The following is a 27,256-nucleotide window of genomic DNA, read 5'->3' as shown; positions in this document are numbered from 1 at the left end:
GGTAATAAAACAGATTTTAATGACAATATCTCCCAGGCCTGGACTTCAACCAATCGCCAGTTTGGGTTTTGGTGCCTCAGCCACAACTTAGCGTGAAAAGGATTAAAATAAGATGCAAAAAATAAAAAGAAAGGTGCTTAGCGAGTTCTTAAAATAAATGGGGTGGGGGTAAATGCTTTTCCGGTAGAGAACCCTTCCCCCTTGAGCCGCAGAGAAGCCGCGCTGCACAGTGGTTCGTCTGCTAGCGGCTGTGCCGCAGGGGAGGCGCCTCTCACTTCACTGGAGGGGGGTAAAAAGCAAAAGGAAGAGCTGAGGAAGCGCAACTCTGGGCGAGTCCAAGCGCCACCGCGTGGCTGAGGCCGGTAATCCACACAAGACGGGATGCCAGAGAACGCAGGAGGCAACCGGGCCCCCCTGTGAGAAAATACAGGACTCTCCATCTGATAAGACGCTGGGGGGGGGGGGGGGGGGGTACGGGAAAGACACAAAGTAAAATCAAACTAAAGAAGGTTCTCCAGGAAATGCCACCTTAACCCCTTCCTGCACAGAGGTCACAGAGAAGGAGGGTATAAAGCAGTCTCTCGTGGGGCGTCTTGAATGCCGCTCTGCGGACCGTGTGTTGCGAGGGGAGGCAGGGTTGGGGTGGAAGGGACAGGCCTCACTCAGGAGGCTGGGGGGGTGTCTGCTGCTCCGTGGGGTGTGAGGCTGTTAACCCTTTCCGTCCATGGTTTCTGCATATACGACTACACGGGAGGGATCTAAAAGAGAAGAGGCGACAGGTCAGTGCCAGGGGTCCGCAGGGCGGCTCTACATCAGGACTAATGGACTGTGTGCCCTCCTCACTATTTCCAGGACCTCTGCTTGTTGTCAGTAAACCTTCTAGTTTAGGTTCAGAGGCTGAAAACCTGCACAGAGGGTTTGTTACAATGTATCAGCCTGATTTTGCAGCAACCGGAGAAGATTGTTCAGACTGGTTACAACTGCAGCGAACCCTCAGCTGTCAGGTCTGCACATGTCTTCAGCTCCTCAGATATCAAGCAGAAATCTCAAAAATATATAGTGTGGAGGAACATGGCCGACTCCACCGCCGGGCCAACCGCAAACATCTGAGCAGAGACAGCCCACTGCGTCCGTGCCTGCAGCGGCTCCGGGGTAAGGCATCAACTACTCATGTCACAGTACCAGCACTACTACACCCATCCTCTTACCTTTCTTGTGTAAGTTCCAGACACAATTCCACTCTGAAAAATAAAGCAAAGAAAACCGTGAAAAAACTAAAAATGGAAAGTAACAACACCACACAAAGTAACAGAACTTCAGCAGTATGGAGAATCCTCAGACTGACACACTAACACTGTCAGCAGCGAGCTACAGATGTCTTTGCCTAGACTGGTACAATACAACAAACCCTCAGCAGTAGGAAAATGCCTGTTCACCAATCTATTCACTGACAGCAAGCAGCTATGAAAGGCTATTGATCTGCTGAACACACGTAGCAGCCATGACGTATAGCCAGGATTTCCATTCAGGGGTCAGGGAATGCTGTCTGACAACTGCTATGAGGGCACCAATGGTTGTCACCCAGCTTTCTGACTGCAGGACACCATGTACGAGTCTCATCGGTGTGCCAGTCTGGAGTGGATATTGGGGGTTGAAGTCCACATTAGGTGGTTATAGGTCACACAGGGGCAGGACTCACCTTGCAGGCTGTAGGTGACCATGGCCTCCCAGTCTTTAGGATTCTCCATGGCAGTCATCTCGGGATCAGCACCTTCAATGAAGAAGCCATGGGACAGGCGCACCATCACAGGAGGGGCCTCCTCACTGCCACCACCTTCCACCCCTCCAGGGGTCTCCTCTTGGGGCTCCCTGGCCTCTGCAGGCACCGCCTGGCCAGCTCCAGGCTCATTGATGAATGATAACCCCCACTCGTTCTGAAAAATGGCCCCCAGGTTCTCCTGGCTGACGGGGGAGGGTGGGGAGGAGGAGGAGAGGGAGGAGCAAGAGGAGGAGGACAGAGAGCCGGTGTGCGCAGCAGCGTCGCCCTGCGCTCCCGTCTGTGCAGCATTCAGCAGGCAGTTGGGGAGGGTAGTGGAGGTGCGGAGGGCAGAGCTGGGCACCAGTCCTTTGCCGTCCAGGTTCTCTTTCACCTTGCTGGCATAGCTGATCTTTGGCAGCGTCCTGGCGCTGCTGCTGTCGACAGGAAAGACGGGCAGAGGCTTGAAGAGCAGCCAGCTGTCGGCGGCCGGCTCCTTCTCTGCGGGGGGAGAGGGCTGGCGGGAGACGGCTTTGCTTTTGTCCCCTGCCGTCTGCTCAGGCCTCATATCCGCCGCACACGGGCTCTCTGTGGAGTTTAAGGCTTCGCGGTTCCTGGGGCGCTGTGTGTGGGGCCCCCCTCCGGGCCGGGGCACCCAGGCTTTACGTTTGCCATCCCGGTACTGGCTCTCATAGTCCCAATAGCCTTTGCGGTGTCCGGAATAGGAGGTGCGGTGGTGGTGATGGTGGTGTGTGGGGTAGTAGTTCGGGTGGTACTGGGCAGGGGGTGGTCTCTGCAGCCCTCGCCCAGAGGAGTCCTTCTCGCAGCCTCGCAGGTGGCGCAGGTTCAGAGAGTTTGAAGGGCTAAGGGGGACGCTCTCCTCGGTGCGGCCGGCCAGCGCCTCGATTTCTGGACCAAATCCGTTTGAGTCCCAGGAGCCTGAAGGGGAAAAGAAGAAAAAATTAATAGAGAGATCCCCGACCCGAGTCACAGAGGGGAAGGCACCAGAGCATGACACGTTCCATAGAGTGGGGCCCCCCCAGAAGGGGCCCCAATATACTTCTGCTTAGGGTTGCACCAGGCATCGAATTCTCAATACTTTTTGACCCGGTTCGGTTCTGCAGCGCATAGCATAATTACCCATCAGAAAACAAGCGGCAGCACAGTGGAGGAGGAGGGAGCGTGCCCCCCAGCACTGCGACACCGGCCCCCCAGCACTGCGACACCGGCCCCCCAGCACTGCCACCAATTCAATAAATGAGCAGCCGATGGGGGAGAATAGCCGGGCAACTCACTGCAGTCCTCACAGATTAAAGGACCTTAGATGAGGTCATCGCCATGTGACCAACACCACCCACTTGTTACTGGTCACATGGTGATTACATCATCACAGGTCCTTTAGCCTTCAACAGCCAGAAGACTAATGTGAGGCACAGCGCCTCATTACTTTAGTGCCTCCCTAGGCTTCACAGTAATAGTAACCCCATCATGTAACTCCTTACATAATTGGCAACAAGGGCTTAATGAAGGCATCACCATGAGGCACATGGAGGTTCCAAGGTAATAACACATGCCTCACATTAAGGCCTCTTGCCCACGAACGCAAAGGCTCCGCGCTGCGGACCGCATGCGGCGGTTCTGCATTACACGGGTCACCAGGCACGTGCATTCACGTGGGCCCACAAATCTGGAGATGCGGTGCGGAATGGATGCATGGAACCCCACAGAAGCACTACAGAATGGTTCCGCGGAGTTCCGTTTCGTGCTCCCTTTATGCAAAAACAAATAGAACTTGTTCTTTTTGCGGTACAGACAGATCGCGGATCCCATTCAAGTGAATGGGTCCGCGATCCGCATGCGGCTGCCCCACAGTCAGTCCGCAGCACAGGCACGGAGCCCTTACATTCGTGGGCAAGAGGCCTAATACTAACCCCATCATGTACAACCTCACATAATGGGCAACATGGGGTTAATGTAGGCCTCTTGCACATGACCGTATGGCTTTTTCAGTATTTTGCGGTCAGCAAAAAACACGGATGAAGTCCGCGTGCATTCCGTTTTTTGCGGAACGGAAGAGCTGGCCCCTGATAGAACAGTACTGTCCTTGTCCGTTATGCGGACAATAATAGGACATGTTCTATCTTTGAAAGTAACGGAAATACGGAAACAGAAGGCATACGGAGTAGCTTCATTTTTTTGCGGATCCATTGAAATAAATGGTTCTGTATACGGAACACAAAAAAATGGAACCTAAACTAAAAAAAAAAGTGTGTGTGCAGGAGGCCTTAGTGTGAGGCACAGAGGTCCAAACAAAGCCCCAAAATAAAAAAAAAATCTGACTTGGATGAAGTCTAATACCGTATTTTTCAACCTATAAGACGCACTTTGTCAACGCGTCTTATGGGGTGATACTAATGTGTTTCCAATACGGAAGCGCTCACTAGTACAGGAGGACGGGGGAGCGGTGAATGCAGCGCTTGCTGTGCAGACTCTGTACTCGCCGTTTCCCAGTCTTCTCCAGAAGGGCTCCGCTCGCTGTGACCTGCGCACAGGGCGAGGACATCGGCGCTCTGCGGGGTCGGGTCACAGCACAGCGCGGCAAGAAAACCAGGAATAGTGCTGGATCTCAGGAGCGGCGAACGGAGCGGGACAGGGCAGGCGGTTTATTTTTTGTCTGCTCCGATTCACACTGGAGCTCCGATTGGGGGGTCATTCACACTGGAGCTCCGATTTGAGCTCCGATTGGGGGTCATTCACACTGGGGCTCCGATTTGAGCTCCGATTGGGGGTCATTCACACTGGGGCTCCGATTTGAGCTCCGATTGGCGGTCATTCACACTGGGGCTCCGATTTAAGCTCCGATTGGGGGTCATTCACACTGGGGCTCCGATTTAAGCTCCGATTGGGGGTCATTCACACTGGGGCTCCGATTTAAGCTCCGATTGGGGGTCATTCACACTGGGGCTCCGATTTAAGCTCCGATTGGGGGTCATTCACACTGGGGCTCCGATTTAAGCTCCGATTGGGGGTCATTCACACTGGGGCTCCGATTTGAGCTCCGATTGGGGGTCATTCACACTGGGGCTCCGATTTGAGCTCCGATTGGGGGTCATTCACACTGGGGCTCCGATTTGAGCTCCGATTGGGGGTCATTCACACTGGGGCTCCGATTTGAGCTCCGATTGGGGGTCATTCACACTGGGGCTCCGATTTGAGGTCTAATGAAAAAAATAATTTCTTATTTTCCTCCTTCAAAAACTTATTGGGCAAAAATGATGGTAATCCCAACAAGGTGGACAACATGGGGTTAATGTGAGGCACTTGATGGGGTTACAGGGGTCCAAGTTCCTAAAACCAGGTGCCTCACGGTAAGGCTACATTCACTTGCGGATCTGCAAAACACTGGTGTCGGTCGTGTGCATTCAGACCCAAGATAGAAGCTCCTCTCGTCCGCAGGACACGCGCTATATTTTTAGCGGGCCACAGAACCACGGACAGGACACTGCGTGCTGTCTGTACCTTTTGTGGCCCCATTAAAATGAACGGGTCGGCACCAGTTACACAAAACTGCGGAACGGATGCAGACGGATGTGTGAATGAGCCCCAACAGTAAGTACTCCCATCATCTACCTCCCATCCCCCAAGTTGTCCATTATGTGAGGAGGCACATGATGGGGTTACTATTAATGTGAGGCACGTAGTTTCAGCAGTTTAGACCTCCATGTGCCTCGCGTTATTAGTAGGTGACCCCCATCCAGGACCTCATCCTCCTGGGGGTATTTTTTGCGTGGTATCGAGTATCACAATCCTTTTTCGTGGTACCAAAAATCAAATAAAAAAAATCCGGTATCCTGACAACTCTCTGTACTGACACCTTTAGTATTTCAGTTCCTCACCATTTGCAGTACCTTTCCTTGCTGTCAGTGAATGGATAAATTCTGAATGTTGAAACCCGGCCTACAGGTAATACTTCCTGTTACAATGTATCCAGGCTAGACAACTCTACTGATACATTGTAACAGACTGATGTGTGCAGCTGCTGCGGGGTTAACCCCTGGCTGGATACAGGGATAAATTCATCTGCTGTGCGGGTTTTTACTAGGGTTCACTGACAGCAAGCAGAGGTCGTGAACATAAAGTCTATCAACAGGTTTCATACTTGGGCGACAGCACTGATGGGAGTGATTGTCCCGGTGTTTATCCCCAAAATATTTCATCAGCAGGACACAGAGGTAACTCCTATAATGTACGCCCCCCTTTAAGATGGCCATACAGCTTACACCCCCGATACCTGCAGCGGGCGCTGTGCCGCCACACGGTGAGGCCGCGGCCGCGGAGCCAAGTAACAGACCGGACAACACCGGAGGAACCCCCCCCCCCCCGTATACGGCAGCGTATATCCATTCACCCCCCCCCCTGTGTACGGCAGCGTATATCCATTCACTCACCCCCCCCCTGTATACGGCAGCGTATATCCATTCACTCACCCCCCCCCTGTATACGGCAGCGTATATCCATTCACTCACCCCCCCCCCCCTGTATACGGCAGCGTATATCCATTCACTCACCCCCCCCCTGTATACGGCAGCGTATATCCATTCACTCACCCCCCCCCCCCCTGTATACGGCAGCGTATATCCATTCACTCACCCCCCCCCCCCTGTATACGGCAGCGTATATCCATTCACTCACCCCCCCCCCCCTGTATACGGCAGCGTATATCCATTCACTCACCCCCCCCCCCCCGTATACGGCAGCGTATATCCATTCACTCACCCCCCCCCCTGTATACGGCAGCGTATATCCATTCACTCACCCCCCTGTATACGGCAGCGTATATCCATTCACTCACCCCCCTGTATACGGCAGTGTATATCCATTCACTCACCCCCCTGTATACAGCAGTGTATATATATTCACCCCCCCCCTGTATACAGCAGTGTATATATATTCACCCCCCCCCTGTATACAGCAGTGTATATATATTCACCCCCCCCCTGTATACAGCAGTGTATATATATTCACCCCCCCCCTGTATACAGCAGTGTATATATATTCACCCCCCCCCCTGTATACAGCAGTGTATATATATTCACCCCCCCCCTGTATACAGCAGTGTATATATATTCACCCCCCCCCTGTATACAGCAGTGTATATATATTCACCCCCCCCCTGTATACAGCAGTGTATATATATTCACCCCCCCCCTGTATACAGCAGTGTATATATATTCACCCCCCCCCTGTATACAGCAGTGTATATATATTCACCCCCCCCTGTGTACAGCAGTGTATATATATTCACCCCCCCTGTGTACAGCAGTGTATATATATTCACCCCCCCTGTGTACAGCAGTGTATATATATTCACCCCCCCTGTGTACAGCAGTGTATATATATTCACCCCCCCTGTGTACAGCAGTGTATATATATTCACCCCCCCTGTGTACAGCAGTGTATATATATTCACCCCCCCTGTGTACAGCAGTGTATATATATTCACCCCCCCTGTGTACAGCAGTGTATATATATTCACCCCCCCTGTGTACAGCAGTGTATATATATTCACCCCCCCTGTGTACAGCAGTGTATATATATTCACCCCCCCTGTGTACAGCAGTGTATATATATTCACCCCCCCCTGTGTACAGCAGTGTATATATATTCACCCCCCCTGTGTACAGCAGTGTATATATATTCACCCCCCCTGTGTACAGCAGTGTATATATATTCACCCCCCCTGTGTACAGCAGTGTATATATATTCACCCCCCCTGTGTACAGCAGTGTATATATATTCACCCCCCCTGTGTAAAGCAGTATATATATATTCACCCCCCCTGTGTAAAGCAGTATATATATTCACCCCCCCTGTGTACAGCAGTGTATATATACTCACCCCCCCTCTCTGTATACGGCAGTGTATATAAACTCACCCCCCCTCTCTGTATACGGCAGTGTATATATATTCACCCCCCCCCCCCCTCTCTGTATACGGCAGTGTATATATATTCACCCCCCCTGTATACAGCAGTGTATATATATTCACCCCCTCCCCCCTCCGGCGGGTGCATTAGTCCTCGCCCCCCACCCTCCTCACCTGTCTTGGGGCGGCTGCGGTTCAGCTGGTTCATGTCGTGCTCGCTGGGGCTCAGCCTCTCCTTCCTCCGGCTCACTGGGCCCTCCCGCGGGTTGCTGTTCTCATCCTGGGCCAGGTGCTCCTTGTGCATAATAATCACGGTGCGGGGCTCGGGCGGCGGAGGATTCGGACTCCGGTGTTTGGAGGAAGCGGCGATAACGGATGAGGAGGAGACGGAAGAGCGCAGCCCCGGACGCGGACAACCTCACCCACACAGGCGGCAGCAGGAAGAGACAGAGGTCGCCCGCTCCGGCCCGGGGGGAGGAGCTTGCCGGGGCGGGGTTACGTCGTGTGGGAGGCTTAGGACGTGTTACGTGCCCTACGTGCGTCGCCGCCAGGAGTTTCCGCCATCTTGTTGGTGGAAAAACGTCTGACGTAATATGTAAAAAAAAAACGTGGCGGAAGAAGGACACGTGTCCGATAAACGCCTCAGTACTGCCCTCTGTCTAAGAGGGGGCGCCTTACACACAGCCTGGGCGCATGAGCAGCAAGCTGGGTGTCTGTTGAAGCCGCAGGGGGCGAATTACGTAAAAATGAGGAGGCTGAAGGCAGATTCTTATTCAATTTCTTATCCACATTATTTGTATTTGTATTTTTTTTATTTTTATGAATTTGTAATAAAACCGGCAGCAGTGAGCAGGGGGGAAGTCTGGGGTACTGACCCTGCGCTGCCAGCTGACAGAGGGTGGCGCCCCGCCTCATACCCATCGAGATCAGCCCGAACAGGTCCTAGCCCCGGCTCCGCGCAGGCAGACTCTCCACTCACCTGGCGTCGGTCAGGCTCACATTGGTATTTTACGTTTTTCTCTTCCACTGAAGGCGCAGTGTGAACGCTGCTTTACGTGCAGCGACTGTTTTCACTTGGACGCCCAGAACCTGTACTCGAGGCATCTGTATGCTGGCAGGGCCAGGTCAGTGGCCCAAATTCATTTAACCCTTTAAATCCCGCTCGTTGGCGCTCACTTTGATGGCCCGTTTGGTGCCGGTCGGTTTGGTTTTCTTGCCACCTTCCTCAGGACGCTCGCTGCTGCTGATTTATTACTGGAGATAAATTCTCCAAAAAATTCATTATTTTATTTTATTTTTTAAAAAGATACAAATGATGAGAATAAGAAACCTCCTTCCGCTCGGGGGGCGCAGTCCCCTCATGTGCAGGGTGACGGCGCAGAGTCGCTCCCGGGTGCCGCGATGTCGATGATGGCAGATGGCGACTCCAGTGTAAATGCACCGCCAATCACTCATTTATTGGGCGATCACATCCTTTATATGGCTTTGAAAATCAACCTTTGCTGGCAGCACAGCGCCCGGCGTGTGAACAGGGATGTGCTGACAACTGCACAGCGGATCCTGCAGACCCCCGTCCATCACACTTACCGCAGGTGGAGCTATGCGAATAGATTTTATTGAGGAACTCAGCGGCTATTGAAATTTTTAATTACATGCAATTGCAAAAGTATTCAGATCCAGGTGCTGTTTTGAAAACTAGAAAAACTAGCACAAACCCCAATGGGCAATGATTGGCGCTTGTTTAACAGGCAGAAAATATGTGTAAAAAGACCTTAAAGGGGTATTCAGGTTGTGTGAAATTATGCCCTATCCATAGGATACTATTAGATTGGTGGAGGTCTTACTACTGGGGCCCCCACCAATCGCGAGAACAGGATCTCCATACCCCCCTGGAGCCCCCTGAAATGAGCAGATTGGCGGGTCGGCTATGTGCGCAGCCGTTATATTGGTTTATATGTGAGTTCCGGAGATAGCCGAGGACATGTGCGCAGGCCCGAATGTCTGCTCACTTTGGGGGGTATGGAGTCGCTGTTCTTGTGATCAATGGGGGTCCCAGCGGTAGGACCCCCACCAATCTAATAGTTCTATCCTAGGGCATTACACAACCACGTGTTTCCGTCAGAACAACCTCATTTACATGAACGATGCTGGTTTTCATCCACACAAATGCAGCGGACCGGACCGCAGGGGCAACACGTGAGGCTACGGTGGGCCGATGGGGGAAGTAGTTCCTTTACTCACGGTTAGCAGAGCCTCCCTGGGCCGGCGTGCAGTGATTGGGAAGACAGCACTAAATCCTCCGGGGCATTCTCTATTGCAGGGAACACCAGCCAGATGGAAGGTGAGGTGCCCTTGAATGTTATAGGTGTTTAAGGTGCTTTGGTGGCTGGGCCCCTGCGTTTGTGACGCCAGCACCGTAAGGTGCAAATGTTGAGAGTAATAGTAGAAAGGATGAGGAGTCAGTTGTTGTAAAATAAATGGTCTCAGGAGAGTTGTTACAGTTCATCAATATAGCAAAGGTTATAATCCAGATGTTACTTTAGCTTAAATTCCTTAATACAGGTCTGGCCATTGTCAGTTGGGGAGTTCTCTTAATACATTGGCTTTAACAGGCAGAATGACAGAATTCTTGCTTAAATAGTTTTGCACTAAGTCCACTTTCTAGCACTCAGGTACTGAATATAATGTTTTCCTATTTATTTTGAGCAATCCAATAAGGGCGTTCCCCCTCGTGACAGGCAAACTCTCTGCTACACTATTTGATGCAGGATGCTCTCCTGAAATATTCAGGTTCATTATGTTCCCAGAAGGCATTTAGTGAAATAGGACAATTCTGTGCACTAATTATCCAGTTGTGTCCGGGTACCTTTAAGTTCCTCCGGGTCACTGGTGCTTGTGAAGTCCCTTGGCTAGCCTTAGCTCTAATCTTCACTAGACTTGCTTTATATCCATACATCGACTTATTGTCTTGTGCTGGGCTGCTGTGACTCCTTGGTCTGTCATCTCCAGACATGATCAGGGCCCAGAGCAAAGAAAGGCAGCTACATGGTGGAACGTGCCTGTTCTCCTCCTCCATCAACTTCCTTCTCCTCTCTCTCCAACTAACTACTTCACTTCCTGTTCTAGCACACCCCAAACTATATATATTATGTGGCGCCAGCACCACCTAGGGGCGAAAAGATGTAATGACAATGCCAGCCTGATATTAGGAAAATACAATATATTAAATACATTAAATATGACATTTAGCAGCAATTTAGTGGGACACTGCATACACAACTGCTTAAGGATTAGACGTCCTCGACGTTTGACTTGCGGGACGCTGTGGATCTCTACGCCGTCACCTGAAATATATAAAACATTCGCCACAAACACTAATATGCATATTTTTAATGCAGAGTACTATGATGGCACTTCGGTAACCTCCTGTGAGTAAAGGGTTATGCATAACAATACACCTAAGGCATCATCACATATACATTTTTCTTGGTTTCTGCGTTGTAATTGGGGCGTTGTAATCTTCGGTGCTTGACGGTGACAAAAATGGGCGGTGATCTCACATAGGGGCAATACAGTCCATGGCACAGTCCTGAGACAAAGTCCACCTCTGATTTGGGGTATAAATAATTTGTAATCCAATAGGTTAAGGTGCAAAAGTTTTTAAGGCACAGTCTTTCCGGGTACATTTCTTAAACATTGCATAAACTTTTAATTTAAAGTCCCAGAAAACCTGAGAAGGGGGTAAAAAGGGAATAAAATGGAGCAAAAACAAGGGCGCAACTGGGAGTTTTTCTGAATTGTATTCCCTGGAGTCCATGGTGGAGTCCTATTTTTAACAAAGAGAGGGTATCAAAACAAAAACAATAAGAGAAGTCCTCTCTAAACTGTGGCTCCTGCTCCATATAAAGAAGTCCTATTTAGGTGTAAGGGTCTGATTTCTGGTGGGGCTTCTTCCTCCTGATGGTCCGGAATCTTTCTCGCCCCTGTAAGCGATTCGGGGCTTGACCGCGACCAGTTTGCCGCAGAGATGGGTCCTGATCCATTGACCCTTCTCCAGATGCTCCTGCTGGGTTGGGCACCACTTGATCTTCCTCAACGCCATTCCGGTCGGCAAGAATCTCCTCCGGGATCGGGGGGGTGAAGTCTGGGGCCAATAAGAATGATGGCGCGCCACGTACTCCTGGTGGCCTCCCAAATGAGTCTATCATCCTCCCCGTACATCCAAGGAGCCAGGGCCAAACTTCCCGGTCGCACTTGGGCGCTGCGAACCAGGCCCTCCCCCTCGCTCTGGTGCACCGTCGGCTCTTCAGCCACGGCTTCAGGTACCGGGGCTTTCAACTGAGTCAATCGGGTAGTTGAACCCCACGGGACGAGCTGCGCGGTTGCGCTGATCCGGATGGGCCGCACTTCTCTTATCGGGTGCGGGCATATCGTCGGCCGTGGGCCCACTGGTGGGAAAACGATCCCGTTAATCCTCCTGGGCGGCGAAGTATTGGTTCCGGCCGCTTCCACCACACCAGCCAGTGCGGGACTTACTGGTGACTCTCTTTCGGAGGCTTGCGGTGGCTCTGGCAATCCTATTCTCCATTGGGACCGCTCAGGGTGCGCCATGTTTGAATTCTCTTTGTCTTTCTCTTCTGTGTACTCAGTGTGCGCACACGCGTCATCTCTGACCTCACTGTCTCGCCCACTAGGTCAGTTTACATACAGGGGGGGGGGGGCGGCGTCGGCCTCTCAATACCTGTAACAGCGTTAGCAAAGCAATATAGATTAGGTCTTTTGCATAATAGGCTTGGCTTAACTTTTCCCGCATTGAAGGGGGTAAAACACAATGTTCCCGCGCTATAGGGCGTATCTCTACAATTGATGGCGCAGCAAATATTCCAAGAAGCTCTCCAGCGGCCATTTTAAGTACAAAATGAGAATCCATTCACTGACAGCAAACAGTCTTAGTGACACAAAAATACGTGATTTTTCCACTTTTAACAATGCAATTCTGCAGAGGGGATCTTGTATGTTATTAACATGCAGTTTGTAATTCACAAAAACACTTCTTCAGCTAAATATAGATGTTTACAGTTTCCAGAGTATTAAAGCACATATACAGTCTCTCAAGTAAACAAGTGGGGCTTATTCTCATAAGGCGCAGAGGAGTTTATCCTGTTCGTGACGCCAAAATTAAATGCAGCGGACAGGATAAGCAGGGGCAACACATGAGTTACGGTGGGCCGATGGGGGTAGTAGTTCCTTTACTCACGGTTAGCAGAGCCTCCATGGGCCGGCGTGCAGTGATGGGAAGGACAGCACGAAATCCTCCGGGGCACTCTCTACTGCAGGGAACACCAGCCAGATGGAAGGTGAGGTGCCCTGGATGGTGTAGGTGTTTAAGGTGCTTTGGTGGCTGGGCCCCTGTGTTCGTGACGCCAGCACCGTAAGGTGCCAATGTTGAGAGTAATAGTAGAAAGGATGAGGAGTCAGTTGTTGTAAAATCAATGGTCTCAGGACAGTTGTTACAGTTCATCAATATAGCAAAGGTAATAATCCAGGTGTTACTTTCGCTTAAATTCCCTAATACAGGTCTGGCCATTGTCAGTTGAGGAGTTCTCTTAATACATTGGCTTTAACAGGCAGAATGACAGAATTCTTGCTTAAAGGGAACCGGTCACCTCAAAAACGCATATAAAATGGCCGGCATTACCTCATAGTAGCCCCCAGTCTGTTAATAATCATATGTTTGATTGCATAAGTCTCGCGCATGCGCAGTGCACCGCTGGAACCCGGCTAACAGCGGCAGCCAGAGACAGGAAAGTACCTTACCAAGGAGCGCACTGCGCATGCGCGAGACCTATGCGATCCTGGCCGCGCTGCAGGCTGCCAATCTAACAAGAGAGGGGACGGTTAGGGAGCGCGCTTACCTTGACTTTAAGCTGAACGGCAGGATAGCGCTGATGGCGCTTAAAACATCGTTTGTTGAACCTATGGAGCATCAGACTAAAGGATCAAACATATGATTATTAACAGACTGGGGGCTACTATGAGGTCATGCTGGCCGTGTTATATGCCTTTTTGAGGTGACAGGTTCCCTTTAAGTAGTTTTGCACTCAGGTACTGAATATAATATAATGACAATGCCAGCCTGATATTAGGAAAATACAATATATTAAATACATTAAATATGACATTTAGCAGTAAAGTGCCCACATATAGCACATGAGTGGGACACTGCACAAACAGCACCCAGCGGAGGTCACCTCCAGAAATCCCTATAGCCGGACTTCTCATTAAAGAAGAACTCCCACAAACATGTTTATTCTCTGACTTGTTAGAAAGGTATATGATGTACCGTATTTTTTTGACTTTTTCCAAAAATGGAGGAAAAAAATGGCAGTGCGTCTTATCGTCCAAATGCTAATGATCTCTTCCATTATGGAAGCTGTCATTAGCATGCAGGAGGCAGGGGGAGGTGAGGGCAGCGCTGTGATGGCTCTACTCACCTCACCAGGGTTCCTCTGGGTCCTGCTGTGAAGTCCTGACCGCGTACAGTGGCTGGACGTAATGCACATAGGCACCTGTGCGCCGTCAGGTCACAGTACACAGCGGGACCCGGAAAAAGACATCTGATCTGAGGCTGATAGGGTCTGATTGGGTGTCTGATCTGAGGCTGATGGGGGCTGGTGGGACTGATCTGAGGCTGATTGGGTCTGATGTGAGCTGGTCTGAGTCTGATGGGGACTAGGGGGCTTATCTAAGGCTAATGGAGGCTGGGGTGTCTGATGGGAGGCTGATTTGAGACTAATGGAGACTGGGGTGTCTGATCTGAGGCTAATGGAGGCTGGGGGTCTGATGGGAGGCTGATTTGAGACTAATGGAGACTGGGGTGTCTGATCTGAGGCTAATGGAGGCTGGGGGTCTGATGGGGGCTGATCTGAGGTTAATGGAGACTGGGGTGTCTGATCTGAGGCTAATGGAGGCTGGGGGTCTGATGGGATGCTGATCTGAGGCTAATGGAGACTGGGGTGTCTGATCTGAGGCTAATGGAGACTGGGGTGTCTGATGGGAGGCTGATTTGAGACTAATGGAGACTGGGGTGTCTGATCTGAGGCTAATGGAGGCTGGGGGTCTTATGGGAGGCTGATTTGAGACTAATGGAGACTGGGGTGTCTGATCTGAGGCTAATGGAGGCTGGGGGTCTGATGGGGGCTGATCTGAGGCTAATGGAGACTGGGGTGTCTGATCTGAGGCTAATGGAGGCTGGGGCTCTGATGGGAGGCTGATCTGAGACTAATGGAGACTGGGGTGTCTGATCTGAGGCTAATGGAGGCTGGGGCTCTGATGGGATGCTGATCTGAGGCTAATGGAGGCTGGGGGTCTGATGGGATGCTGATCTGAGGCTAATGGAGACTGGGCTGTCTGATCTGAGGCTAATGGAGGCTGGGGGTCTTATGGGAGGCTGATTTGAGACTAATGGAGACTGGGGTGTCTGATCTGAGGCTAATGGAGGCTGGGGGTCTGATGGGAGGCTGATCTGAGGCTAATGGAGGCTGGGGGGGTTTCTGTTCTGAGGTAGATAGAGGTTAAGGGGTCTGACTGGGGCTGATGGAGTTTTGAGATCTGATTTTGGAGCCTGATCTGAGATCTGATGAAGAATGGGGGTCTAATGAGGACTGAGGGTTTGATGAGGGTCTGATCTGAGGTCTGATGAAGAATGGGGGTCTGACTTTGGGGTCTGATGGGAATTTTCTTTTCTTATTTTCCTCCTCCAAATCCTAGGTGTGTCTTATAGTCTGAAAAATACAGAAAGCTGTACTGAAGGTAATGTTCTCACCAATGACTGTATTTGTGAGTTATAACCTCCCTTCTGATCCTCAGCTGTGTCACGTGACCAACTCTCTGATCTCCAACTGACACAGAACAGGAAGTCACTTACTTCCCTATTCATTCTCCTATGAGACTGACATTGAGAATTCCATAGGAATACATAGAGAAACTGACTCCCTGTCCATACATAAGATGTTGGTTACAAATACAGACACATTCACTACAGATAACATCACCTACCTTTCTAACAGGCCAGAGAATAACCCTCTCTGTGAGGCATATAAAACACATGTGCAACGACAGTGACATCATCACTCTTAATGAATCCTCCAGTTGCGGATGTAACCAACACCTGATTCATTTCCCTAAAACCATCATGTGATAAAAGTGACCGGATCCTCCATTATAATCATTCTAATACTAAAACGCCTTCCTCTGTGGGTGAACGGAGCTCAAACTATGGTCATAGCATGAATAAGGTCAGGTCGGCCTGCATCGGGATTCATGACCCTACAATGGCTCCTATGACATCATCATACAGCGTGCGCTAGCATCCTCCGAACATGCTCAGTAATCCCAGCAAGTAAACTAAGCGTCGTCTCATTGGTGACCAGGAGGACCATCAGTGTAATAAGGGCTGTAAGAAGGTACAAGGAATCATCGTGGATGATAGGTACGTGTCACCGAGGTTCCTGGCCTCGGTGGAGTAAGAGCCGGTTTTCATGTGTCAGCAGCAGTTGCTGTGTGACACCTTGCTATCTAGTATGGCTGTAATAGCTGATCCGGGACGGCTCTTACTGGGAGTAGTCAAAGTGCTGGGTGGGTGACTACTCCCCACGGTCCAGGCCGGGTTTTGACAGGCCTATAAAAAACAGCCAGCAGTGTCAGGTGGGTGGATTACTCCTCTCTGACACTGGAGCTATGTGAAACTTTGCTGAGATCTGAGGTCTGTGTGTCGGTGAGCAGGCCGCCTAAAGCCTGCAGGTGAGCATTCAGCCGGGTGTGGATTAAACACCCAGGATCAAAGGAGAATGGTTTTCTGTATGAACTGTTTTGGGTGTGAACTAACAGCAATACTGAAAATGGGCCGTCATACTGTGAACCTGCAACTAGTGGGAATAAACACTGCAGTTTCTGAGCTACAAACGCGTCTTTGCCTCTATACTGCACCCGCTTGTCCTGTCTACCAGAGCGAATCCCCACAGGGCTCATGCAGTCCGCAAAACACGGATCAGCAAAAAATATGGGTGATGTCTGCGTGCATTCCATAGTTTGCGGAATGGAATAGCTGCCCCTAATAGAACAGTACTGTCCTTGTCCGTAACGTGGACAATATGCGGACATGGACATGTTCTATTCTTTTGCGGAACAGACATACGGAAACAGAATGCACATGGAGTAACTTCGTTTTTTTGCGGACCCATTGAAATAAATGGCTCTGCAAAAAAAAAAACGGGACGGAATCGAAAAAAAATACGTTCATGTGCATGAGCCCTAAAAGTCTCAGGAAACCCCTTTAACCTTTTGGAGTCAAGGCCTATTTTTGCATTTGGGATTTTCTCCTCCCCACGCTCCAATAACCATAACTCTTTTAGTTTTCCGTTCACATTATTTTTGCGGGACACGATGCATTATTTTAATGCCACCATTTCATTTACCATGTCTCGTATTGGAAAACGGGAAAGAAAATCTTTGTGCGGCAAAATTGAAAAAAAAGAAACAGAATTCCGCCAAGGATTTGGGTTTTTTGACATCACAGCGTTGACCATGCGCTAAAAATGACCCGACGTCCTTATTCTGCAACTCAATACGAATGCAGAGGTACCAAACTTGTATAGGTTTTTCTTTTTACTACTTTTTTAAAAATAAAAGCTGCACAAGATTTTTTTTTTCATAATTGTTCAGACATGGCGATACCGAATATGTTTATTTTATATATGTTTTTATATGTAAAATTGGGAAAGGGGGTGATTTAAACTTTTAATATATTGTTTTTTTTATTTGTTTTTTTTTAGAACTATTAGGCCCCATGGGGTGCTAGTACATGGGATCTTTTGATCTCCTTTCCTATTCACCCTAGTAAATCTCCATTAGGCCTCTTTCACACGGGCGAGTTTTCCATGCGGGTGCAATGCGTGATGTGAACGTATTGCACCCGCACTGAATCCCGACCCATTCATTTCTATGGGGCTGTTCACACGAGCGGTGATTTTCACGCATCACTTATGCGTTGCGTGAAAATCGCAGCATGCTCTATATTGTGCGTTTTCCACGCAACGCAGGCCCCATAGAAGTGAATGGGGCTGCGTGAAAATCGCAAGCAAGTGCGGATGCGGTGCGATTTTCACGCACAGTTGCTAGGATGGGGACCCGATCATTATTATTTTCCCTTATAACCTGGTTATAAGGGAAAATAATAGCATTCTGAATACAGAATGCATAGTACAATAGCGCTGGAGGGGTTAAAAAAATAAAAATTTAACTTACCTTAATCCACTTGATCGTGCAGACCGCATCTCTTCTGTCTTCATCTTTGCTGTGCACAGGAAAAGGACCTGTGGTGACGTCACTGCGCTCATCACATGGTCAAATCACCATGGTAAAAGATCATGTGACAGACCATGTGATGAACGGAGTGACGTCACCACAGGTCCTGTTACTGCACACAGCTAAGATGAAGACAGAAGGAGATGGCGGCTGCGCGATCAAGTGGATTAAGGTGAGTTAAATTATTATATATTTTTTTAACCCCTCCAGCCCTATTGTACTATGCGTTCTGTATTGAGAATGCTATTATTTTCCCTTATAACCATGTTATAAGGGAAAATAATACAATCTACAGAACCCCGATCCCAAGCCTGAACTTCTGTGAAGAAGTTCGGGTTTGGGTACCAAACATGCCGATTTTTCTCACGCGCGTGCAAAACGCATTACAATGTTTTGCACTCGCGCGGAAAAATCGGTACATGTTCCCGCAACGCACCCGCACCTTTTCCCGCAACACCCGTGTGAAAGAGGCCTAAGGGTGAATAGGATTGTTACTCTCTCCATTATGAGCTCTGCCTCCTGCACAGCTCAGTATGGAGATTGCTATGGCGGTCCTGGAGAGCTTCAGCAGCGTCCAGGCTGCCATGACAACCAATCAGAGCCCCGTGATTTCACTGCGGGGGCTCCGATCGGAAGGCAGAGGCAGTGGCACCTCAGGAGTTAAATGATGGGAGATGTGCAGTGTACCCGGCACCCGCCATGTATGGAGCCAGCCCGCTCCATACAACCCTTCACATATTATGCCGTACAATTACGTCATAATGCGTGAAGGGGTTAACTCCTTAAGGACACGGCCCTATTTCACCTTAAAGGGATTCTGTCACCTCCCCTCAGCCAAAAAACGATTTAAAAGCAGCCATGCAGCACAGCTTACCTGGATTAGGCTGTGCTCTTTTATCTTGAAATCCGTCCAGCAGTTACTGCAAAAAACGACTTTGATCGATATCTAAATGCGTCCTGAAGGTGCCCAGAGGGGCGTTTTTTTCTTCCTAGTGAGCCCAGTACCGCCCCTCTTTCAGTGCCCAGCCCGCCTTCCTTGTACTTTCTAACCGCCGCCCCCAGCCTGCCACAGCCTCTCCTCCCCCTCCCTCAGTCAGCAGGGAAGAGCGAGCATCGGACGTCACTGGGCTCGGCGCATGTCCAGTGACGAGGATGAAGCTGCCGCCCTCAGTCTCCTGATGATCGCACAGGCGCAGCCCTCAGTGGGTACTGCGCCTGTGCGAGACTTCGTTTGGCGTGAGGGAGGGGGAGGAGAGGCTGTGGCAGGCTGGAGGCGGCGGTTAGACAGTACAAGGAAGGCGGGCTGGGCACTGTAAGAGGGGCGGTACTGGGCTCACTAGGAAGAAAAAAACGCCCCTCTGGGCACCTTCAGGACGCATTTAGATATCGATCAAAGTCGTTTTTTGCAGTAACTGCTGGACGGATTTCAAGATAAAAGAGCACAGCCTAATCCAGGTAAGCTGTGCTGCATGGCTGCTTTTAAATCGTTTTTTGGCTGAGGGGAGGTGACAGAATCCCTTTAAGGACCAGGCCATTTTTTGCAAATCTGACCAGTGTCACTTTATGTGGTGATACCTGTAAAACGCTTTGACTTACCCAGGCCGTTCTGAGACTGTTTTCTCATCACATATTGTACTTCATGACACTGGTAAAATGGAGTAAAAAAAAATCATTTTTATTTATAAAAAGATACCAAATTTGCCAAACATTTGGAAAAATTTGCAGATTTCCAAGTTTCAATTTCTCTACTTCTATAATACATAGTGATACCTACAAACATAGTTATTACTTTACATTCCCCATACGTCTACTTCATGTTTGGATCATTTTGGGAATGACATTTTATCTTTTGGGGATTTTACAAGCAGTGATGGCCAGTTTGCATTGTTCGCCCGTGAACACATGCGGGCTGCCATCTTTTCTCACAAGTCCGGCGATGCACAGGTAAGCCCTTACCTGTGCCGGGAGCCGGTCTGAAATCAAATGCGGTCATCGGGAGAAGGCAGTCCTGAGAACAGCCCGATGACCGGCTCGCGCGCAGGCACAGGTAAGGGCTTACCTGTGCATCGCCGGACTCGCAGGCGAACAATGCGAACTGGCCATCACTGGTTACAAGACTTAGAAGTTTAGAAGCAAATCTTGAAATTTTTCTGAAATTTTCAAAAACCCACTTTTCAAGGACCAGTTCGGGTCTGAAGTCACTTTGTGAGGCTTACATAATAGAAACTACCCAAAAATGACCCCATTCTAGAAACTTCACCCCTCAAGGTATTCAAAACTGATTTTACAAACTTTGTTAACCCTTTAGGTGTTCCACAAGAATTAATGGAAAATAGAGATACAAGTTCAAAATTTCACTTTTCCATTTTAATAATTTTTTCCCAGTAACAAAGCAAGGGTTAACAGCCAAACAAAACTCAATATTTATGGCCCTGATTCTGTAGTTTACAGAAACACCCCATATGTGGTCGTAAACTGCGGTACGGGCACACGACAGGGCGCAGAAGGAAAGGAATGCCATACGGTTTTTGGAAGGCAGGTTTTGCTGGACTGGTTTTTTGACACCATGTCCCATTTGAAGCCCCCCTGATGCACCCCTAGAGTAGAAACTCCCAAAAAGTGACCCTATTTTAGAAACTTCGGGATAAGGTGGAAGTTTTGTTGGTAGTATTTTAGGGTACATATGATTTTTGGTTGCTCTATATTACACTTTCTGTGAGGCAAGGTAACAAGAAATAGCTGTTTTGGCACCGTTTTTATTTTTTGGTATTTACAACATTCATCTGACAGGTTAGATCATGTGGTATTTTTATATACCAGGTTGTCACGGACGCGGCGATACATAATATATATACTTTTTTATTTATTTATGTAAGTTTTACACAATGATTTCATTTTTTAAACAAAAATAAATCATGTTTTAGTTTTCCCATAGTCTGAGAGCCATCGTTTTTTCAGTTTTTGGGCGATTATCTTGGGTAGGGTATGATTTTTGCGGGATGAGATGACGGTTTGATTGGCACTATTTTGGGGGGGAGGGTAGGACTTTTTGATTGCTTGCTATTACACTTTTGTGATGTAAGGTGACAAAAAATTGCTTTTTTTACAACGTTTTTTTTTTTTTAACGGTATTCACCTGTGGGGTCAGGTCATGTGATATTTTTGTAGAGCCGGTCGATACGGACGCGGCGATACCTAATATATATACATTTTATTTATTTATGTAAGTTTTACACAATAACAGCTTTTTTAAAACAAAAAAAATCATGTTTTAGTGTCTCCATATTCTGAGCCATAGTTTTTTTATTTTTTGGGCGATTGTCTCAGGTAGGGGCTCATTTTTTTCGGGATGAGGTGACGGTTAGATTGGAACTATTGTGGTGGGCATACGCCTTTTTGATTGCTTGCTGTTGTACTTTTTGTGATGTAAGGTGACAAAAAAATAGTTTATTTAGCACAGTTTTTATTTTTTACGGTGTTCATCTGAGAGGTTAGGTCATGTGATATCTTTATAGAGCAGGTCGATACGACGTGGTGATACATAATATGTCAACTTTTTTTCCCTATTTTTTACCAATTTTTTTAACTTTATTTGGGGAAAATTACATTTTTGTTTATTTTTACTTGAAACTTTTAATTTTGGGGGGGGGGGGGACTTTATTTTTTCAACTTTTTTTCACTTTATTTTTTGTCCCACTTTGGGACTTCAACTTTTGGGGGTCTAATCCTTTACAAATTACAATGCATTCCAATACTTCTGTATTGGAATGCATTGGCTGTATGAGTAATACTGTGTGTATTACTCATACAGCTTCCGGCCTGTGAGATCCAGGGGGCTGGATCTCACAGGCTCGTCACAGGAAGGCATCGCGCTGCCTTCCATGCCATCGGGTCCCCCCTACAGCCCCGCGGGGACCCGATGGCACCGCCGCAACATGAAAAAGCCGCAAACCGCAGGTCTGAATTGACCTGCGGTTTGTGGCGATCGCCGACACAGGGGGGTTAGGGGACCCCCCGCGCATTAACCCCGGGTGCCTGCGCGGCGGTGATCGGAAATACATAGGACGTACAGGTACACCCTGTGTACGCCCTATGTCCTGAAGAGGTTAAGGCCTCATGCACACGACCGTCTCCCTTTTTGCATTCCACAGGCTTCCATGACTGAGTTGGTCAAAAATAGCTGAGTTATTTGCTGAACCCTCCACGTTCCGCTGCTCTGATAACAGAAATAGTAGCGGTGATGGGAAGGCAGCATAAAGGGGTACTCCACAGGAAATGCTCCCGTACTCCAAGAGACACGCTGATGGAGACTTTAGATTGTTAGACTGTTCCATCGGGGACAGTGATGAGAATGTCTGTACAACACGGCAGAATACGTCTGCGCTATAGGAGGGTTTAAAATAAAAGCATTTAATAATGTGCCTATTCGCAGAATGGGGGACCCCCGAGGACATGACGCGCTTCACGGCCAGGTGGAGAACAGAGGGCGGCTGCACATAGAATTTACTGAAGCAGCTGCAGAAGGTTGACCCCCGCAGAAGTGAATGCAGCAGGGGGAGGGGGCCCTCCTTCAGACATAGGTGGGAATACGGCTATAATCTATGGAGGTCTCCACGATGGCTGTGTGAAGAACGAGGCCTTAGGGCAGTGATGGCTAACCTGCTGCGGCACTCCAGCTGTGGTGAAACTACGACTCCCAGCATGCTCCATTCATTTGTATGGAGCTGAAATGTACATTTTGGGAGTCGTACTTTCACCACAGCTGGAGGTTAGCCATTACAGCTTTAGGGGAAACCATTGGAGAACCTGAATATCACCACAGCGACAGACAAGACCTTGGCCATACAGTTAGTGAAAAGCTCTAGGAAAAAACCCAGGCTTTGCCTTTGAATTAATTAATTAAATATATTTATTATATTATATTATATTCCCCACCCGCACAGCAGAGCAGCCGGACACCCGCAGGTCAGCACTGAGCTCCAAGCAGCCGCAACCACACACTATATAGTATCTGGCCGGGGATCCACAATGCACCGCGTCACAGCCAGCTGCGCCTAATTCAATATTGCAGCCAATAAAGTTTCACTTTCTAACGGACCAATCAGATTCCTTGTAACATCCGGCCAGCTCTAGCGCATACAGTGCCCACTTTTCGTCCAATGAGAAGCCGGGCAGCGTGTGACGTCATGGGGAGTATAAAAAACGAGCGGACCGGGTTCTCTTTCTTCTTTGGTCTTCAATCTCCTCTGGTGAAAGTGATACGTGAGTGCTGGGCGGGAGGCGGAGTGGGGGCTGTGCCGGGTGTGGGGGACCTTTATTGCTGTGGTGCTGTAAAGACCCGGATGGCGGCACTAGAGGTGCTGGAGTCTCACTGCTGGGACTTGTAGTTCTTTATCTCCTCCAGGGCGGTTCCCTTTTGTTGTATTTTGCTGTCTGCTTTTGTTACCTGTGCTCTTCCTGAGGTGTCACCTCCTGCTCACCTGCTCTTTCCTGTGTCTTTAAGGATGGCTGCCAACAAGGAACAGACTTTCATTGCCGTGAAGCCGGACGGCGTGCAGCGAGGACTTGTCGGGGACATCATCAAGCGCTTTGAGCAGAAAGGATTCCGCCTGGTTGGCATGAAGATGCAGCAGGTGACTACCAGTCTCCATAGACTTCCCCTTTAACTGTTTGGCTGCCTTGTCACCTGTGTTGTGGCCCCTTTGGCCCTTGATCTTGGCTGTAACCCCCTCCTCTGGTCCCTCTGACCTTGCTGGGTGCCGCAGATGCCGCCTCTGCTTCCTGGTTTGCAGAAGGAACTTCTGTGCTTGAGTTGCATTAACCCCTTGTGGGGCTCAGCACTCCGCCCTCCACTGTTCTCTCCTCCCGTCCTGTGGACTCGTCTTCTCTGAGGCAGAATAATAAAGATTGATCTGAATCTTTTTCTTACTTTCAGGCTAGCAAAGAGCATCTGCAGCAGCATTACATTGACCTTAAAGATCGTCCCTTCTACAGTGGACTGGTGGACTACATGAACTCGGGGCCTGTGGTTGCCATGGTCAGTACCTGGGGGGGGGGGGGGGTGGTTTAAGTGCTGAGGACTCTATAGTGACATCCATCTTAGACCTTTACTGGTGGGTTCATGGGGAAGAGGTGGGAAAGGCTCTTATTACCGCCTGTTTCTCTGCAGCTGCTCCGTTCTGCCTGGAGCTCTGCACTTACGTTCTATTGGGGAGGGGGATATTGTAGCTCAGTGTCGGGTCTGTTCTCTTGGGGGCTGCAGGTGGTCACTGTCCTTACGCTAGTTTCACATTTCCAGCATATTTGACAGAACGGCCTGCCAGAGTTCCCCGATCCGGCACTGCCGGGTGCAACCGAAATGCCTGCCAGTCCCATTAACGATGTGATCTGGCTCTGGCAGAAATGCTGAGAATCGGTCGGACGGAAAGCGCTGCACGCTGTGGTTTGTCGGCTGATTCCTGGCATTCTCTGCCGGGCCAGAAATGTGACACTAGCTGTATTTGCATATTGCGGTGTGATGGGGGGGGGGGGGGGGGTCACTGTTCTCCCTTCAGTGACATTGGCATGTTGAGAGGGAGCCTAACTAACTCTATGGGACCTACATTTTAATCCTGGTTTGCATCCTGCAGGTTTGGGAAGGGTTAAATGTGGTGAAGACCGGCCGTGTGATGCTTGGCGAGACCAACCCCGCTGACTCCAAACCTGGCACCATCCGTGGGGACTTCTGTATCCAGGTTGGCAGGTGAGAGGCTAGTGTGACTCTTTGCTGGTTCTAAGGGTCTCGTGTGAATTCTGCTCCATCGTCATGAGGGGGTCTCAAACTTTCTGATACTTTATCAATGACTTGATCCTTAGTCTTCTGTTTAAGGATTGTCTAGACTGGAGTTAAATGAAACAATCGGTTGAGTGCTGCTGTTCACTGACAGCTAGCGGAGTCCTTAAAGTGCCTTTTAAACCAGAGATTAGGAAGCTTCTGAACTTGTATAATGCAGAAGCCTCTTCCTATACTGGGTCCACATGTCCACAATTGTGTGGACCCATTCATTCTCTATGGGGACGGGATGCAGACAGCACAGTGTGGTGTCCGCATTTCCGGAGAGTGCTGCTGATCTTCCGGTCTGTGGCTCCAGGAAAAAATGGAACATGTCCTATTGTCTGCAATTGCTGACAGGAATAGGGAGTTCTATGGGGGTGCTGGGTGTATTGCGGATCCGCAATGCACTACGGACGTGTGAATGGGGCATAGGTGGAGTCATAGAAATTGGGGTGACCCTTGTACTGGTTGTCACTCCTCCACGGTTGATTTACTTCGTCATATGTTCTGGTTTGGTCTGTCAGAGGGGATGTTGGGGGTCAGTTGCCCTCTGGAATTGGCCATTGAGCCACCTTATTTAGCCGTTATTTCCTAGTGATGGACCATGTACAGGACTGGGTTGGTCGTGCTCTGGAAGGGGGAGTTAGAGATAGTTCCACCTTGGTACCAGATAATATGGGGGGTGCAGGTAGGGATTATTGTGGTGATAGACTGAGCAATCTTATCACTCGGAGGTGGGTATTGGGTGCCCTCACCGCCTATGACTGACACAAATATGGAGAAATCCAGCTATCGTAGTCCGTTTATGCAGAAAGAAAGCTATGCACAGACGGCATCTACGCGTTTTGGGTCGTGCATTGACCTGAGACATGTAGAAGTCTGTGTATAGCATTTTTTCTTTTTGCACAAATAGATTTTTTTATTGGCGCTGGATTTCTCCATATTGGGATTGGTGTCCCTGATCCAGGTGCTCCTGGAACTTAACCCGAACTGCAGACCACCCCTTTAAACGCTGCGGTAGCGGACATCCCCTGCATTCTGCTGACGCCTCGGGCCGTGATGGATGTGGTCTCTCGCAGTGCAGTTCCATAATGTAAGGGAGACGTTTCCTTTAAGCCTGGCTCGGGGTCACCTGATGTTGCAGTGCTTTCCTGGGGTCAGAATAATCCTCCAGGTCAGAGGTCGCGTAGCGGCAGCAGAGCCTGGTAATCTGCAGGACCGCAGCGTGGATTAACCTTCTGTCATATGTCAATCCTGCTGAGCAGATCCTCGATTAAAGATTACGTAATGCAGTTTCCTGGCCATGGCGTGCCTCCCGCGTTCATCCTGCGGGGGTTACACGTGGTCCTTGACTCTGCTTACCCTGTGATGTGAAGGTTGGGCTGCGGTCGGTGCTCCTTCATGGACCTGACTAGGTGCTACCCCCCCCCCCCCCCCCCCCCCTCCAGGACTCCATCACTGACTCTTCTCTCCTCCCCGCAGGAATATCATCCACGGCAGCGACTCTGTGGAGAGTGCCAAGAAGGAAATTGCCTTGTGGTTCAAGCCGGAGGAGCTGACCGACTACCAGAGCTGTGCCTACTCATGGGTGTACGAGAACTGAGCGCCCCCTCCCCCGCTCGCCGCCACATTGTGTTCCGTTACTTGTCCGCACTAAAAGTATTACAACCTCCAGTCTGCATCTGTGCGACCGGCTGGGACCAATCTGCCACTGTTAATAAACCTGTGACCTGGTTTGCACAATCTGATCCTCTGGTTTGTAGTAGATGAGGGGCTATGAAGGTGATGCCCCTGCTCTTCAGCGGGTGGGGGGTGGGAGACACCCGAGAGCTCCCCATCAGAGGAGCACAACATGCTGGAGCTAAGAGAAGCCCACTTAGAGGGGCAGTACACCTGAACATCCAGCTGGTTGGCACCAGCCTCGTAAGCTGGGCTCAGGTGTCCTTGAGGGCATGTACAGGATTATAAAGTAAGGCGACCAGAAACGGACCTCACTGAGGTATGAGGCACATGTTATCAAACCTGGTCCTGGTGAGTAGTGCAAGACAGAGCTGCCTCACTGCGGCCGCGGAGCACGTGCCCGTATCTGACCGGACAGCGACGCGCTGGAAGAGGGGAAGGCTTGTGGTTTCCGGACTCTCGGCTATCCCTGTAGTGAAGTGCAGATAGTCCTGATGTGTTACCGTACGCCTGCCTGGTAGGGGTGGAGTGCTGGTGCTTACCACTGTGTGACTGACGAGGCCGGGTCTGCACCCTGGTCTCAAGCATCTTAAAAGGTTTGTCCACTTCTATACACTATGCTCCAGAGCTGCACTCGCTATTCTATTTGTTTTTGGATGCAGAAAGCTTGTGGACAGCCCCCCACGTAGCTGGGCTCTTATGTTCATAGAGCAGCT

General features: G+C 49.6%; 2 protein-coding genes across 2 annotated transcripts; one reads left to right on the top strand and one right to left on the bottom strand.

Annotated features, from left to right (window-relative positions):
- Positions 1 to 8,170, bottom strand: LOC122944688 (nuclear fragile X mental retardation-interacting protein 2-like). Its single transcript, XM_044303235.1, has 4 exons — positions 7,856 to 8,170; positions 1,700 to 2,695; positions 1,209 to 1,241; positions 1 to 758 (listed from the first exon to the last, which is right to left on the bottom strand). The coding sequence occupies exons 1-4, from the start codon at positions 7,983 to 7,985 to the stop codon at positions 709 to 711; spliced, it is 1,209 nt and encodes a 402-aa protein (XP_044159170.1). The 5' UTR covers positions 7,986 to 8,170; the 3' UTR covers positions 1 to 708.
- A 15,033-nt stretch (positions 8,171 to 23,203) lies between these two features.
- LOC122945674 (nucleoside diphosphate kinase A1) lies at positions 23,204 to 26,603 on the top strand. The gene is made up of 5 exons (XM_044304816.1): positions 23,204 to 23,308; positions 23,550 to 23,679; positions 23,982 to 24,083; positions 24,676 to 24,788; positions 26,343 to 26,603. Exons 2-5 carry the CDS (start codon positions 23,551 to 23,553, stop codon positions 26,461 to 26,463), a joined length of 465 nt encoding a protein of 154 aa, XP_044160751.1. The 5' UTR covers positions 23,204 to 23,308; position 23,550; the 3' UTR covers positions 26,464 to 26,603.
- Positions 26,604 to 27,256: the final 653 nt, after the last annotated feature.

The sequence above is a fragment of the Bufo gargarizans genome, chromosome 8 (genome assembly GCF_014858855.1).
Source record: "Bufo gargarizans isolate SCDJY-AF-19 chromosome 8, ASM1485885v1, whole genome shotgun sequence".
NCBI classification, from domain to species: Eukaryota; Metazoa; Chordata; class Amphibia; order Anura; family Bufonidae; genus Bufo; species Bufo gargarizans.
This window is presented reverse-complemented; position numbering and strand designations above follow the sequence as displayed.